This window comes from Uloborus diversus, chromosome 4, assembly GCF_026930045.1.
Source record: "Uloborus diversus isolate 005 chromosome 4, Udiv.v.3.1, whole genome shotgun sequence".
In the NCBI taxonomy this organism is placed as follows: domain Eukaryota; kingdom Metazoa; phylum Arthropoda; class Arachnida; order Araneae; family Uloboridae; genus Uloborus; species Uloborus diversus.
In genome coordinates this window covers 12,580,158-12,595,325 of record NC_072734.1, presented here as the reverse complement: position 1 = coordinate 12,595,325, position 15,168 = coordinate 12,580,158, and the positions used below count along the sequence as shown (strand labels likewise).

General features: G+C 33.1%; 1 protein-coding gene across 2 annotated transcripts in view; it reads left to right on the top strand.

Annotated features, from left to right (window-relative positions):
• Positions 1 to 15,168, top strand: part of LOC129220401 (V-type proton ATPase subunit F-like) — a 36,732-nt gene that overhangs the window by 8,100 nt on the left and 13,464 nt on the right. For both annotated transcript variants that reach the window (XM_054854815.1, XM_054854816.1), the window contains 2 exons: positions 93 to 165; positions 9,961 to 10,042. In XM_054854815.1, coding sequence (XP_054710790.1) covers positions 112 to 165; positions 9,961 to 10,042 — 136 coding nt within the window. In that variant the 5' untranslated portion in view covers positions 93 to 111. The remainder of the gene's footprint in view (positions 1 to 92; positions 166 to 9,960; positions 10,043 to 15,168) is intronic.

The window sequence follows — 15,168 nt, the reverse complement described above, 5'->3', positions numbered from 1 at the left end:
TGCCCTGATAACTCTTACTGACACAGATTTCTCTGTCTAAATGCTCTTTGAATATATATTGTGTAGAATTGAAGTATCTTTTTCTCTTCTAGGTAAAATTTTTCTGGAAGAATGTCTGCTCATTCTGCTGCTAAAGGAAAGCTCATTGCTGTAATTGGTGATGAAGTAAGTTTAGTATGAGTGTGCATGTCGGGGTTCGTGATTTTTTTTTGAATAAAAAAATCAAATTTTTTTATTTAAATCAGATTTTTTTTTTAAATGTTCAAAAATTTGTAGATATTAATTACTTTACATTTATAAACATAATATACGAGGGCAGTTCAATAAGTACCCGTTTTTGACGACAGACAGTGGGTGTTCCTGAAGGAAGTTGGTGTTATCGTCTCTTGCTGCCATCTATCAAACGGCAGCAAATCAAATGTCAGACTGCTTGAAAGATTAGTTTGGATTTGGCAGCCATTGGAGTAAGATGTGTATCGTGATTTTTGCTCAGATAGAAAAAGAGCAGTATCGATCGGTAATTTGCTTTTTGCTTTTGGATGAGAAAAAATGTGAGGAGATACAAGCAAAGTAGGATGCTGTTTATATGGACACTTTGCCATCTATGACAATAGTTAGATATTTGTTCTAAGAATTGATAGGGGGCGAACATTCGTGTTTGATGAAGAGCGACCAGGACGCCCGGTGGACGTGGTTACGGAGGAGATCATTTAAAAAAATCCACGACATGATTCTCACTGATCGACGAACAAAAGTGCAAGAAGTAGCAGAGGCCATAGGTGTGTCGACCAGAACAACAATTAATATTTTAAAAGATAAGTTGCCAATGTAAAAATTGCTCGACTGATTGGTGCCACGATTGCTCTCGGTGGACAACAAGTGGATCCGGCTGTTAACATCGAAGCAGTGTTTGGAGCAATTTAAGCAAAATCAGAGGGAGTTTTTGCATCGAGTTGTCACCGCTGATGAAACCTAGATTCATCATTACACTCCAGAGAATAAGCAACTATCAAAACAATGGATTTCTCCCAGTGAATCCAAAGAAGACGAAAACTCCCATTGGCCATAGAGGTCATGACGAGGATTTTTTGGGATGAGAAAGGGGTCATCTTCATGGAGTTTGTAGAAAAAGGAAGAAAAATCACTGGACAAGACTACAGCGAGTTATTGGATCGCTTCGACAAGAAATTGAAGGAGACATGGCCGCATTTGGAGAAAAAGAAGATTCTGTTTCACCACAATAACGCACTAACACATTCATCCGGAGTTGTCGCAGCCAAACTGTATGAATTTCGTCAAAATTGCTGCCGCAACCCCCCAACCCCGGTATTCACTTGATCTGGCTCCCTGCGACTTTTACTTATTCCCAAACATGAAGAAATGAAATACGCCGCCAGCTCAGTCGATTCCAGCAGTCACTCCTATGCCGGGCTGATGAGTGCTAATAAGCACGAAATTGCTGTCCTCGGCTAGAATTGACTGAGCTGTTCGTGTATTTCACTTATTTCGACTTTAGCCCTGGCAATAGGGCGGTAATTTACTGAATAAAGAAATAGCTCGCGGGTAAATTTTTTAGCTCGAACGAGGAAGTCATCGCCGAGACAGAGATGTATTTTGGAAAGTTTGACAAATCCTATTTTTTTGAGGGTTTAAAAAGAAATGGGAGGAACGTTGGGAGAAGTGCATCTTTCTAAAAGGGGACCATTTTGAAAAATTAAAAAGAATTTTTTTGAAAAAAATGGTGTCTTCATTTCTAACACGGGTACTTATTGAACCTCCCTCGTATTTCATACAATAGATGAATCCATTCAACTTACTTTTAAAATTAAGATAAGTTCTCTAACTATTCAATATTTTGAGATTTATAAATACGCTATAATGCTTAGATAACATGTGATTTTGTTTTAGCATAATGCAGTGTAGTTATATTTAGAGCAATACATTCTAAAATGCAAAATTAATTTATAAAAATAAAATCAGCTGGTTTTAATGATTTTGTTAAAAACATCATTTGATTCAAGTCAATGATTTAAATCAATGATATTTTTGTAAAAAATAATTTGATTTAAATCATTATTTTAATAATGATTTAAATCAACAAACCTTGGTGCATGTCAATTGAGAAGTGACTTTTAAAACTTGTTTAATGCATGTAATGTGAGACCGTACATACTGATTTTTTTAAATCTATAATTAGTTATTGCATATTTTTCAACTAGAATTTTTATTAAAGTACTGAAAAATTTAGGAATGGGGAACTGGATAGAGATTTTCACAGCTTTTGTATAATATCCAATGTCTCTTCGTCTTTTGGTTTTGAATATTCGAACTGAATATTTAACTTAACAGTTGCTTTTACTTTACATGCTCAGTTTTTTTTTTTTTTAAATTTAATTTCCAATTCCACCATACTTTTTTTTATTAATACACTTTTATTAGCTTCACCTGTATGTATCTTGTAACAACGGAATCTTTCAACTCAAATTTTGCCCACTTCTTGCAATTTTGCATGCAGCCTCAGACCCAATGACTATGCAATATTCAATGATCAAAGTAGCTAACTTAATTATTAGTTCGTTCTAATCTCAATCAATGTTTTTGCATAAATCCATTAATATGAGGATGAAAAGTGCTTAGCAAAAATTAGAATTGAATATCGATAGAAGCTCCTAATTTTTCTGCATCATATAAAATTTGTTCCAATGGTCCAAGGTAATTACAATGTCAATTATAATTGTTTTTAACTAATTTTATGCCAAAGTGTAGGTAAGCCTTCAAATGAAAGTTCATTGTTGGTCATGGACATTGTTGAACTATGATTTTTTTAAATGTATCTCAAACTTCTAAAGTAATATAAATATGATTTCCACTCACATACATATTGATGTCCGGTATGGATTAGCTGGATTAGACAATCAATGGACATGCAATTTATCAGAGCAGTTGAACGTGTTTAGAGTTCCACTGTTACGCCTTAAAGAGTATCATTTTTTTTAGAATTCTAGAGATCCTTATTTCAAATGTTGCCCAAGCCCTTTGTGTGTGTGGGGGGGATTTTATGAACATAGAAAAACTTGAAAACTGTTATAATAAATATTTTTTTTTTTTTTTTGTAAAACTAAGAAAAATAAAATAATGTTTAAAAAACTAAAAAAACCCTTTTGTAACAATATGCACTAAAAAGTAAAAAATACCCACCAACCAAGCAATTAACTTTAATATAGAAAAAAGGGGGGGGCTTCATATCAATTGTCTTACATTTATTCCATTTTTTGTCCTTGCAAAAATGTAAATAGACAGCACCTCACATTTTTTTTACATTAAAGTTAACTCTTTGGTCAATTATTTTATCTTACTCAACATCCAAAGATTATTTTTTTACTTTTTAGTTCATTGCATGGGTGCAAGATCTTCCGTCTCAGGACGGATTTCCGTCTTGGACAAAATTTCCGAGACAGAGGTCGGGACGGAAAGAAATTCGATGAATTTTCTTTCACTTTTTACTAAAAAAGAAAAATTGAGTGTTTGAAAAATATGCTTTAACCATTAGAGCCACGAATTTACATCGACATTCTCTCGATTTTCCGCCATGGGCTTGTTTTGTTTGCAACGTGCTTTTGGAGGAGTGGCTTTTTAGACTCTCGCCGTTTGACTTTTTTTAATGTGTAAACTCTGTTATTTCGAACTCACTGCATTGCAGACCGCGGAGTTGCTCGCTATTCTGCCTGATTTTTCGAAATAATCGTCTCCAATTGAAATTTTAGCCTTTTTTCTTGCTATTTTTCATTATCCTTTCGTTTTTTTTTCATTAGCAGTTTTTTTTTTGCAAACTTTACACGCATAAGTGAAAATTATCTGCGCTCTTAAAATGTCTTCAAGTTGAATCTGAATCATCGATTTAAAGTGATTGCTGATGAGATGAAATGTTTACACCACAACAGAGGGCATCCAAAGGGAATTTTAGAAAGAATCGGGGTGAAATTTCAAGCTGGTTTGAAACATCGATGGGCAACCGTTCCTGCAGTTTTAACAATAGACTTGAGGAATTACAAAATTCCAATGTCATTCAATACAACATTCGCTAGAATGGAAATAGGGGGGGGGGAGAGAAAGGAAACGAGTAAAATAACGGCAGCACGAGTTTGCGAAAAACCCTGCTCGTGCAAAGAGGGTAAGTTCGCAAATTAACCCACGATATTTGAGGTCTTAAAACGTTTATATCTTGGACAATCTAAGAGGGGGGGGGGGGGGCTACTCAAGGGCTGCAGTATAAAATATTGAAAAACTGAATTGAAAGCCATTTTTGAAGCTAGGAGTGCTTCAAGATTTCTCCTCCGCAAACTCTTAAAAATTTAAAAGTCAAAAATGTTTAGGCTGTCTTTAATGATGTAAAAGTGGGAAGGGGGAGGTTTAAAAAAATAGAAAACTGGAGTATTAAAAATACTAATTTAAGCAATTTTTGGTGAATTTATGAGAGATGGTTTTGGTGTTCTAACATGAAAATGTTGTGGCTGATGTGTTAAAAACTCTTTGAGACTATACTTAAATGAACCTAAGAGAAAGGGAGTTTGGGACCCTCTCCCGAAAAGTGTTTGTAATTGAAGTCATAAAACTTTTAGGTTATCTTTAGTAATGTCAAGAGGGGGGGGGGGAGGCTCTCTTTAGGCGAAATTCTGAAAGTGGAGTCTTAAAAGTATAACTTTAGACCGTCTTGGGGTTCGGGGTCCCCCTTCCTCGAAAATTATTCAAAGCTGAAGTATTTAGAACCATGGGCGCACATATGCAAAATTTAAAGGGTTTCTCAGATATTTTACCCATGGTTTAGCAGGATATTTTCCCCGTTATTAAAATTTGATATTTTTAATAACCTATTCATTATAGGCCGGAGAAGAAATATTTTTCAGTTTTACAAAGAAAAAGTACTAAAAGCAAGAAAGTTCTAATTTTAAAGGGGGGGGGGGATTTGAGCCCCCACTTGCCCCCTGTTTGGGTGCCCTTGTTCAGAATTCAGCTTTAGGTCATCTTTGGAAGCCTTAATAAGGGGGAATTCGAAGGCTTTCTCTCAATAAATTTTGGAACTTAAATTCTTTACTTCGGTGATGAAAAGGGGGAACCGCAGATTTAAGTCAAATTTAGTGAACTTAGGGGAAAGAGTTCGGGTGCTCTCTCCCCCGAAAATTTCACCATGCTGAAGTATTGAAAGACTATTTTGGCTATTTTTGAGTGAGTTAAGAGTTAGGGAATTCAGAGGGGGGGGGGGGTCTTTCTCGAAACATTTTCGAAATTGAAGTCTTAAAATTTTGGGGAGTTGCTCTTTCAATAGAAAAATAATTCTCAAACACAAACTTACATTGCCTTTATTAAACACAATGAGAGGAGGAGGGGGGGTATTCCGTCGCCCAGCCCGAAATATTTCCGTTTCTAAAATTTTAAGAACTCTGTTTTGGGCTATCTTTGGATGATTTAAGGGGTAGGATATAGGAAGCTTCTTTCAAAAAGTTTCCGAAATTAAAGTAGTAAAACTTTTAGGCGGTCATAAGTCATGTTTTAGGTAAGGAAAGGTACTATTCCTTGAAAAAAATTTAGAAACTGCATCCTTAAAAATTCAAATTTAGGACATTTGTGGTTAACTCAGAGGAAGGGGTTCGGGAGTTCTCTTCCGAAATTTTTTTGATGCTAAAATATTTAAAACGCCACTTTAGGCTATATTTGAGTGCCTTAAGAGGGATGTGATTCGAGTGCCCTGCCTGGGGTAAGGATTCAGTTGCCCTATTTCTTTTTTTAATTAATGAATATTAGAAAGTGTACCTCATTTAATAAAATACTAGCTGCGTGCCCGGCGTTGCACGGGCTACTTAAAAAATGAAAGAGATGTCCAATTGATGTTTTTGTATCACTCTGACATCAGTTTCTAAAGCGCTAAGGAGTAAATAAATACGCGTAATGCAAGGTTTGCAAAACACCAGTAGAGCATATTTTTGGCAAAAATCTCTTTAAAGTTAATCATAGTTATCAATAATGCAAGTTATGAGTATTTTCAGTTAGCACAAAAGATGAAAATATATGCATTATCAATTATAATCTGTGCTCACTTTAAACTGAATGAAATCTGATAGACTATACCTGAAACATTTGTATCTACAATTAAGATCAGCTTTTTACATAAAATGACACATACTTTTTGGTTGCTTACGTGAAACTAAAGCACCAAGACTTTATAAATACCAATCAGCATTAATTTAATACCAAGTTATCAGATTCGAATTAAGCTTTAGTTAAAATCCTTAAAAACAATATTTTTGTTCAACTCTGTTTCATTTAAAGAAATCCAAACAATCTTAATTTAACATGTTCTTTTAACGATACAAACTGTATTTCAAAAATAGAAACAGGAAGGAAAAAGAGAGTTATTACAATTCGAAAACTCACCCATGTGACGGGAAAAGGTCCAACAAAATAAACATAATTAGTCACTTCTCCTAAATGTACCAAAATATGAAGTTGGCGAATGATAAACTTACACTACAATCAATAAAGATACCTAAAGAAACAACTTTCCTATGCTGAAAAAAGTTAAGAACGTTGAATGTAAAAATTAAAAAAAAAGACAGACGATAAAATAAAGGCTATGTCCGAATAGTACAACCAATTTTAAACTAATTTAAAATAAAAATTCTAGATGGAAACGTTGTTTTAAGATTTGGACAGCAGCCAAAAAATCTCTTTTAAAAGAATTATTAGAATTTTACTTGCTCACCAATATGCAAAATGGCAACAGGAAAGAAATAAAAATTCCTGAATAACGTTATGTTAATTAACGTTTTAATTAATATCTCCGCTAATTAAAGTCGCACAATTACGAGATTGGTCCTATTCTTTTCTTTGGAAAATTTCGAATTGATCGGTACCTTATTTGACTCTCGATTCGCAGCGGTTCTCGAGAAGATAGATCTTCAGACAGACAGACGCGAACAGATTTTAATATTATAGTGGATAATCTACTTTACTGAAGCGTTTTTTTTTATTGCTAATTTCACCACCAGCTATCTAAAAAAGAATTCTTTTTCAAATGAAGACTGTATGGGGGAATGGTGCAAGTCCATTATCATTAGTCGCCCATACCTTTCCCCCACCTTTCCTTCTTTTCTGGCGCTACCTTGGGAAATTTTCCGATCAGAATTGATTTATGTTGCAAAAAGTGAAAATCTTATGTCCCAAGCGATCTTATTGCTGCGCTGCAATAAAAATGTTTACGATCGGCAAAAAACGAATGGCGGGGAGCTGCGAACGCTTTTACCCCTTCCTTTTAAAACATCGTCTAAAATTGCGTTTTTAGAACTTCAATTTCGAAATATTGCTAAAGAAGTGTTCCTGAACTCCAGCCCTTCGATAATGCATTCAAAAAGCATATAAACGTATGAAAAATGGAGTGCAATTTCGTTTTTGAAGCTTCAATTTCGGGAAGAGCCCAGAGCGCCCCCCCCCCCTCTTTCTCGATTATTTTTGAAGGTCGCCCAATATTGATTTTGGGACTATCAGTTTGAAATAATTGATGTAAGAGTCCTTAAGCCTCCTTTCCCTGAACGTTACCAAAATGGCTTACCATTGTGTTTTTTGGACTTCAATTTAAAAATATTTCTAGGGGAGAGCTCCCAGACCCCCGTTATTGGCGGTTTTTAGGTTTTTGGAATTACGATATCAAAACGCTTAAATATTACAATTTAAAGACTTAAAATTCAAATTAAACACAGATTCAAAAACTGGCATTGTTAAAATCTACAACATTTATACACATAAATTTTTCCTTTAGCACGTATGCCGGGGGGGGGGGGCTGAAAATATTTTCCGTCTTGAACACATTACCAAACTTGCACCCATGGTTCATTGATACAAGAGCATTTTTTCTTAGTTTTTCAAACTATTATTTTATTTCCTACACAAAACAATAAACAATTTAAAAACTCAACCCTAATCTTGTCCTTTGTAACTCTTAGAATGCTGTAACAACATCCCTCTCTACTTTTACGTTTCTGCCCATGTTAGTTATTTAATGTTTGTGTGGCTCACAAACGTTTTTGAATTTTTTGATGTAGCCTTCAGTGGTAAAAGGTTGAATACCCCTAGTTTAAACAATATGAAATAAATGATTGAATGAAATAGTTTTCATTTTTTTCCGTTATTGGAAGCCGTGGCGGATCCAGCCGATTGTTTTGGGAGGGGTCATCCGAATTTTTGAACGAACTCCTCAGGGCCAAATTTAGCTCCATGCTGCCACTAGGCAAATTTGAAATCTGCTCCCCCCCCCCTAAAAGAATCAAAATATCCTTGACTCAAAAAAACGTTAAAAAGTGTTCCCCAGATTCAAACTGTCTAACTTATGAAGAAATGATTACGTTTCGCATTCTGAGGCGCCCCGACGAAATGATCACAGTGATCTCCCAAAAAAATTTTTATTCGGCATATACCATGATTGAAAAACATTTGACTTTCAGAAGATGTGTGAAAGTAATCATTATTAAATTACAAGAAAACATTGTCTCTGTGGAAAATAAAAGAATGCTAATATTTTACTTTCAAGAATAACAATTTAATTCAAAAAATGAGCATTATTTTCGCAAATTTGCCGCTCTTGAAAAGTTTGCCTCCCTAGGCAGCTGCCTACTCTGCCTATTGGGAAATAATTCCCTAGAAATCTTATTAAAATGAAGTTTTAAAAACTCCATTTTCGGGGTATCGAGACATTAGGTGAAGGGGTGGATTTAGGAATCTCCCTCGAAAATGTTTCAAAATTTAAATTTCCGAGTAATTTTTGAAAATTAGGAAGCTGAAAACGCATTTTGTCTATTTTTGATGATGTACGGAGAAAGGTCAGGTTTGGTTCACTGGCCCCAAAATACTTTTTGAAAATAAAGCATAGAAACCAAAATATTCTGTCATTATACATTTAGAAGTTAGAAGAGGAGGGGTGCTCTTCTCTAACTCTTCAGCTGTCCAGCCTAAAAATTCACCTTTAGGTAATGTTTGCTTACATTAAAGGAAATGTAAAGGTGTTTAGAATCCTTCCTTCCTGGAAATATTTTGCCTTTGAGGCTCTAAAAATTTGATTTTTAACTATATTTATACATATTTTAGAAAGGGATGGGAGATTCGTGAGCTCCTCCAAAAACCTCCTTTTAAAGCTATCATCACGATATAAACTAGGGAGGGAGGGGGTCCTATCAAAAATCGTTTGTAATTGAAATCCCAAAAAAATTCATTTCAGTTGCTTTTAAGCAAGTTAAGTGATAAGGGCTAGATAATCTAGTTTCCGTTGGCATTTTTTCCAAATAAAAGACTTAAAATGCATTTTTTTGCTACCTATCAAGGCATTTGAAAGGGCATGGGAAAAGGGAGGTTTTCCTCCTAGTTTCGAAATTAAAGCCATAAAAACGAAAATTTAGGCTCTCTTTGGTCTTGTGAACAATAGGTATACTCTGAGAACCGCAGCATTTAGAGATCGTTCAAGTGTCTCTAGTCGGAATCAAGAAATGATGTAAAAGATGGAGAAAACTTTTGGAAATAAAAGTTTTGTTTTGAGGATAGGGATATAATTTATCTCCAAATTAAGGCCTATACTTCTTTTCCAGCAAAATTCATGTGTTAAATTTTGTTATCTTCTCATAATATTTTTTCTTTTTTTTCCTTAAAAAAATTCCTGCAATCACAAGGCTTTGGGAGGGGCCATGGCCCCCATGGCTAGATCCACCCCTGATTGGAAGAGGAAACTGATTTTGCAAAATAATGTACTTATATGTGATGCAACTTATCTTTGTGAACATTACAATTGTTTTTTTTTTTTTTTTCTTTTGCAAGAAATGTCTTTGATAAATGCAATTCTGACAATTATGTTTGCTTAATAAAAGTGCAACTAAATAGTTAAAATCTATTATTATTTTCTTAACATTTTAGTTTTTTTTGCAGGATACATGTGTTGGCTTCTTACTAGGAGGCATAGGAGAATTGAACAAATCAAGGCAAACTAATTTTATGGTTGTTGAAAAAAGTAAGTTTTATTTTTTTGTTTTTCCTTGTTTGACATTTTTTTCTTTTATATGAATCTTGATTATTATTTATTTATTTTATAATAATTGGGGAAGGTCTTGGGACACTTTTTAGAAAATTAATTTTAGAAATTTAATTTTCATGTCAATTTTCAACAAACTTAGCTAAACATGTAATTTAGACATTTTTGCTTCAATTAAATTTTATTTTACTCCATTATTTCATCAAATTAAGATTTCACAATAAAAATTAAACAGTCATTACAACGTCCCAACCTGCCCCACTAGGTGGGGTACCTTGGGACACTAGCAAAAAAATTTTAATTATTAAAAAAAATACTAATCCTAATTGATTAAAAAATCTTTATTTACATACTTACAGCCTAACAAATTTCTTTTGGTTCCATATTCTTTTTTAAATATACTATATACGTCTTAAGAGTTTTTTTACTCAATCCATATGTTTTAGCAGCCTCTCTAATTAAAATCTTATTGCTAAGAACATTTTCTACTCCTGTTTTATGAGCAAAAGCATTTTTCTCAATCAATTTTAATCAGGGTTGGCAAAAACCCGGGTTTTTTTTAAAAAAAAGCCCATGGACCCAGGGTTTTGGGGTTTTTAAAATAAAACCCAAAAAAACCCAACTAAAGCTGGGTTTAAAAAAAATGTGGGTTTTTTTTTTTTTTTTTGTCTTTTTAGGGAAAATGTGGGGTGCTTGTAGCATATTATAGCGTAAGTATACAGGCAAAGCACAGAAATTGTCTTGGGGTAAAAAAAGCTGGAAAATTCAGTGTTTTCTGAAGAAAAGTAAAAAAGACGACAAAACCCAAGAATGGTAAAGTTTCAGATTTTTTTGTTTCCATGATTACCAACAGTTAGGGCAAAGTTACTTCTCGAGTGATAAAATCTATTGTTCATTTTTAATTACTACATTTTTTTTTTGCATTTTTCTTTATTCTATTTCATTTTGTCGTGCAAAACTACTGTAGAACCTCAAGTAGTTCAAATCCCTTTTCCCTGAATTCCAGCTTAATCAAGACAATTCTTTGAATTTTATGTTGCCTGTTTTACTATTTCTGTGTACAGAGTAAGAAATATCAAACTTCTTCATAAGATAATGAAAATACTGTACATCCTATTCTGTTTTCTGTCAGACCGTTTGTAAAACCTGTTAATTTCTAAAAAATATACCTTGTTTTTTCGAGATTTGTGACATGTTGGTTTGCAGAAAATAATTCACATGAAAGCCTTTTAGCTAGAGTGGTTTCCTCTGTACAATCTACAAATATTGAGAAAATCAGACGTGACATGACTTAGTCAAGATAATTTGAGTTATTTATTGACCAGTTAAAGAAAAAAGTTAAATATATTTATTTAAAATCTTTGAAGTATTTTTTTAATGCCGTTAAGAGTTAAGAAATACTATTAAACTTCATAGTTCACTTTTTATGTCCATTGTCTGTGGTAGGAACAAATAAAAAAGAAGTTTAAATTGTGAAAGTATTTATATTAATTAAATTTTTTAAAAAACTTCTCAGAAAATTAAATAAAAACCCAAAAGTGGGCTAAATAATGGGTTTTTTAAATGGGTTTTTTCAAAAAAATCCATTGGGTCCAATTCGGCCAACCCTGATTCTAATTCATTTAAACACTTCATCAAATTTATAAAGTAAAATAAAATAGGAATTTTCTGTGCTGAACAGTGGTTGAACAGTGTCCCAACCTGCTCCACCACTGTGTGTCCCAATCTGCCCCATTTAGGTAGTTATTTTATATCAACTTTTTAAAAGTTAGGCTTAGCAGTATAATACATTTTTTTAATCTTTTAATTATTATGAAAGGACATGTTTTAAATCCCACATGCTCTTATTTAACTTATTTCATTTCCTACTTGAAAATTTCAATAATGAAACCACACATTAATATAACTCTGAACCTCAGAAAACAGAAAAAATTAGATTAGTGCTTATCTGTTAATGAAAGTAATTCCAGAATATACTGAAGAGTAGATCCTGCTGTCATGTATGAGGTCCTAAGAGAACTAATTTCTGTTTACAAAATTAAAGCTGAAATTTATGGTGTCCCTAGGTACGCCATGTCCCAACGTGCCCCACCCTGAGCATTTAAAACTGATAAACCGAGTAATTGGTATGTGCGGGTAGTCTCTGAGGGTGTCCCACCCTCCCCTATAAAAATGCCTGTTGTAAGTTTTCTATTTTTTTCCTTATTAAAATCTCAGTGATACGTAAACTGTTTATTGTGGGGAGTGACAGTCAAATTTAGGTTTAAAAAAACTGAGTGATGAAGCCATTACATTTTCAGAGCAGTTTGAAAAACTCAAGGTGTTATGTGATTATCAGTTTAAAATATTTTGAATCAATTCAGATATCAAATCAATGAAAATAAGGAAATCTGCAAGAAATGAAAATGAGGTCAAAGATGAAACTGTTCCCAAAACTTATATATATATATATATATATATATATATATATATATATATATATATATATATATATATATGTATATATATATATATGTATATATATATAATATGTATGTATGTATATATATATATAATATATATATATTTATATATATGTATATATATATATATGTGTATATATATATATACATATATATATATATATATGTATATATATATGTATATACATATATATATATATATATATATATATATATATATATATATACATATATATATATATATATATATATATATATATATATATATATATATATATATATATATATATATACATATATATATATATATATATATATATATATACATATATATATATATATACAGTGAAACCTCCCAATAGCAGACAGTCAAGGGACTAGAAGTTTTGTCCGTTATTGGGAGGTGTTCGCTATTAGGAGGAACTACTTAATTTACCTTTTTCAAAATGGGCTGTTGTTCCCTTTTTAGAACACAATCGAAACAATTGCGAAAGGTTTACTACATTTTACGTCAAGTATAATTAATCTGTTTTTTCTTAATAAAGGTATACTGACAGCACACACTTGTCTTAAAAAGCATTTAATCAATTAAAGTAATCCGTTAAAACAGCTTGACATCTCTTTTTTGCATTACCAACGGCGGCGATTCGGCGGAGCAACACCCCCCCCCCCACACACACACACACTTTTTATGGTTAATTTATTTATTTTATCTCGAGTACCACTACTGCATGATGGACAGTTGGCAATATGACCTTGAATATGGGCAAATCTTTTTCATGTCTAAAAATTAAACAACCCAACGAAACCACGGCGCCATAAAGCTGACTACTACCGGCGCCGGTCTGCTCAATTGCATCTCCTGGGAGCTCCAGTTAGAAAAAGCGCCCAATTTCCTCTTTTTTATCTTAACTTTTGAATAGTTATTGTGTACAAAATTCATTAAAATCTTAAGAAAAACATACGTTAATTGTTCGACTGACATCAGTTTTCACTTATCTGCTTCAATACTCTCAAAACTAGCCGTTACAAAATTATGACTTTTATTTTCTTTTTCATTTTTTGCTGCCCGCAAAAAGTACCATGCCTTTTTGTTCTTTTTTTTCTGCCCCCAACTTTTAAGCCCAATCGCTGCCTCTGCCCAATACCACCCTTTTAATTCCAAGAAAGAGTGATAAGGAAATGACGGGGGGGGCGGGGTGAAATATCAGTTGTGGAGGATGAAAAGCTTTGTAAGGCAAGCGAGTTAACTAAGACATTCTGTGAAAAGAAAAAAAAACGTGCTACGATCGCAAGGGAAATTTTTTGTGAAATAACTGTCCGTTATTCGGAGTGTCCGTTATTCAGAGTAAACTACATGGAATGGCCTATATTGAGGGACTGGGACTTGCAAAAATGTCCGTTAATTAGAGGTGTCCGTTATTCGGGAGTGTCCGTTAAGGGAGGTTTCACTGTATATATATATATATACAGTAAACTCCCGATTATCGGCGGTCGGATCATCCGCGGCTCGGCTTATCCGCGGGTCTTTTCACAATTTATTTTATTAATTTTTTTAACGGTCATTAAATATTTTTTAAACTTATGATTGTGTTACTGTTCGTTTTTAGCTTTAAATGCATATATTTTTTTACATTCAATGTTAGTAGATGCAATATAGCAATTTTTTTAGCTATAACTTATATGTATGTTTGCGTTTTATTCATATTTTTTAGCTATTGTATACAGTAGTATTGTTTTTTACCCATTGTTCGGATTATCCGCGGTTTTTGCTTATCCGCGGTTACCGTGCCACCCTATTCCGCGGATAATCGGGAGTTTACTGTATATATATATATATATATATATAAAATTAAGCAAACAGAATTACAAATATTAAACAAATTATAAATAACAAATGATGATAAAAAGGAAAAATGCAAACAGCTATTAAGTAGGAATAGAAAAAGAGTGAATCCAGAGCTCATCAGCCGTGGAGGATTCATTAATTATGGTCAAAAGACCAAAATTTTAACTATGAACTAGAAGAGAATGTTTAAGCTCCAGTACATGTAATGTAGAGTAACAATGGGCAAACGCACCTCTTGCTAAGCTAAAAACAATAAACTATAGCTCAAACTTAAAACTAAAAGCAGGGGGTTTCGCCTCGACTAATTAGGAAAACGAGTTCCGATAATTAGCCTTCCACGGGACAGTACCTGCCTATAACAAAATTGTCTTACCTTGAAATCCACGTAAACATAACCAAATCCATTGTTTAACCTGATAAAAAACATTCCATTTGTCAACAAAACATTAAAAACATAAAAACATATCCAGAAATCAGTCCATAGACATACCAAATCACCTGTTTCGCACGTGTAAAAAATTCATCCACCCCGGTGATTCATAAAAAATGGTTTGTCACGGTTGTATCATACATTTACACAGTTAAACAGTTTCAAAAGAAGTGAAATGCTCATCGAAGGCTATACTTAAGCAAATGCTTTCAACTAGATTTTTAGGGAAGTTATTATAAAAAAGTAAGTTTTTGAGTACTGAAATTTCTTGCTTAAATGCAGAAATGGTACTGCAAATTCTTTTAATTCTGATAGCTTGCGAAACAATAATGCCAATAAAAACCTTTTTACTTAAGCAGGAGGA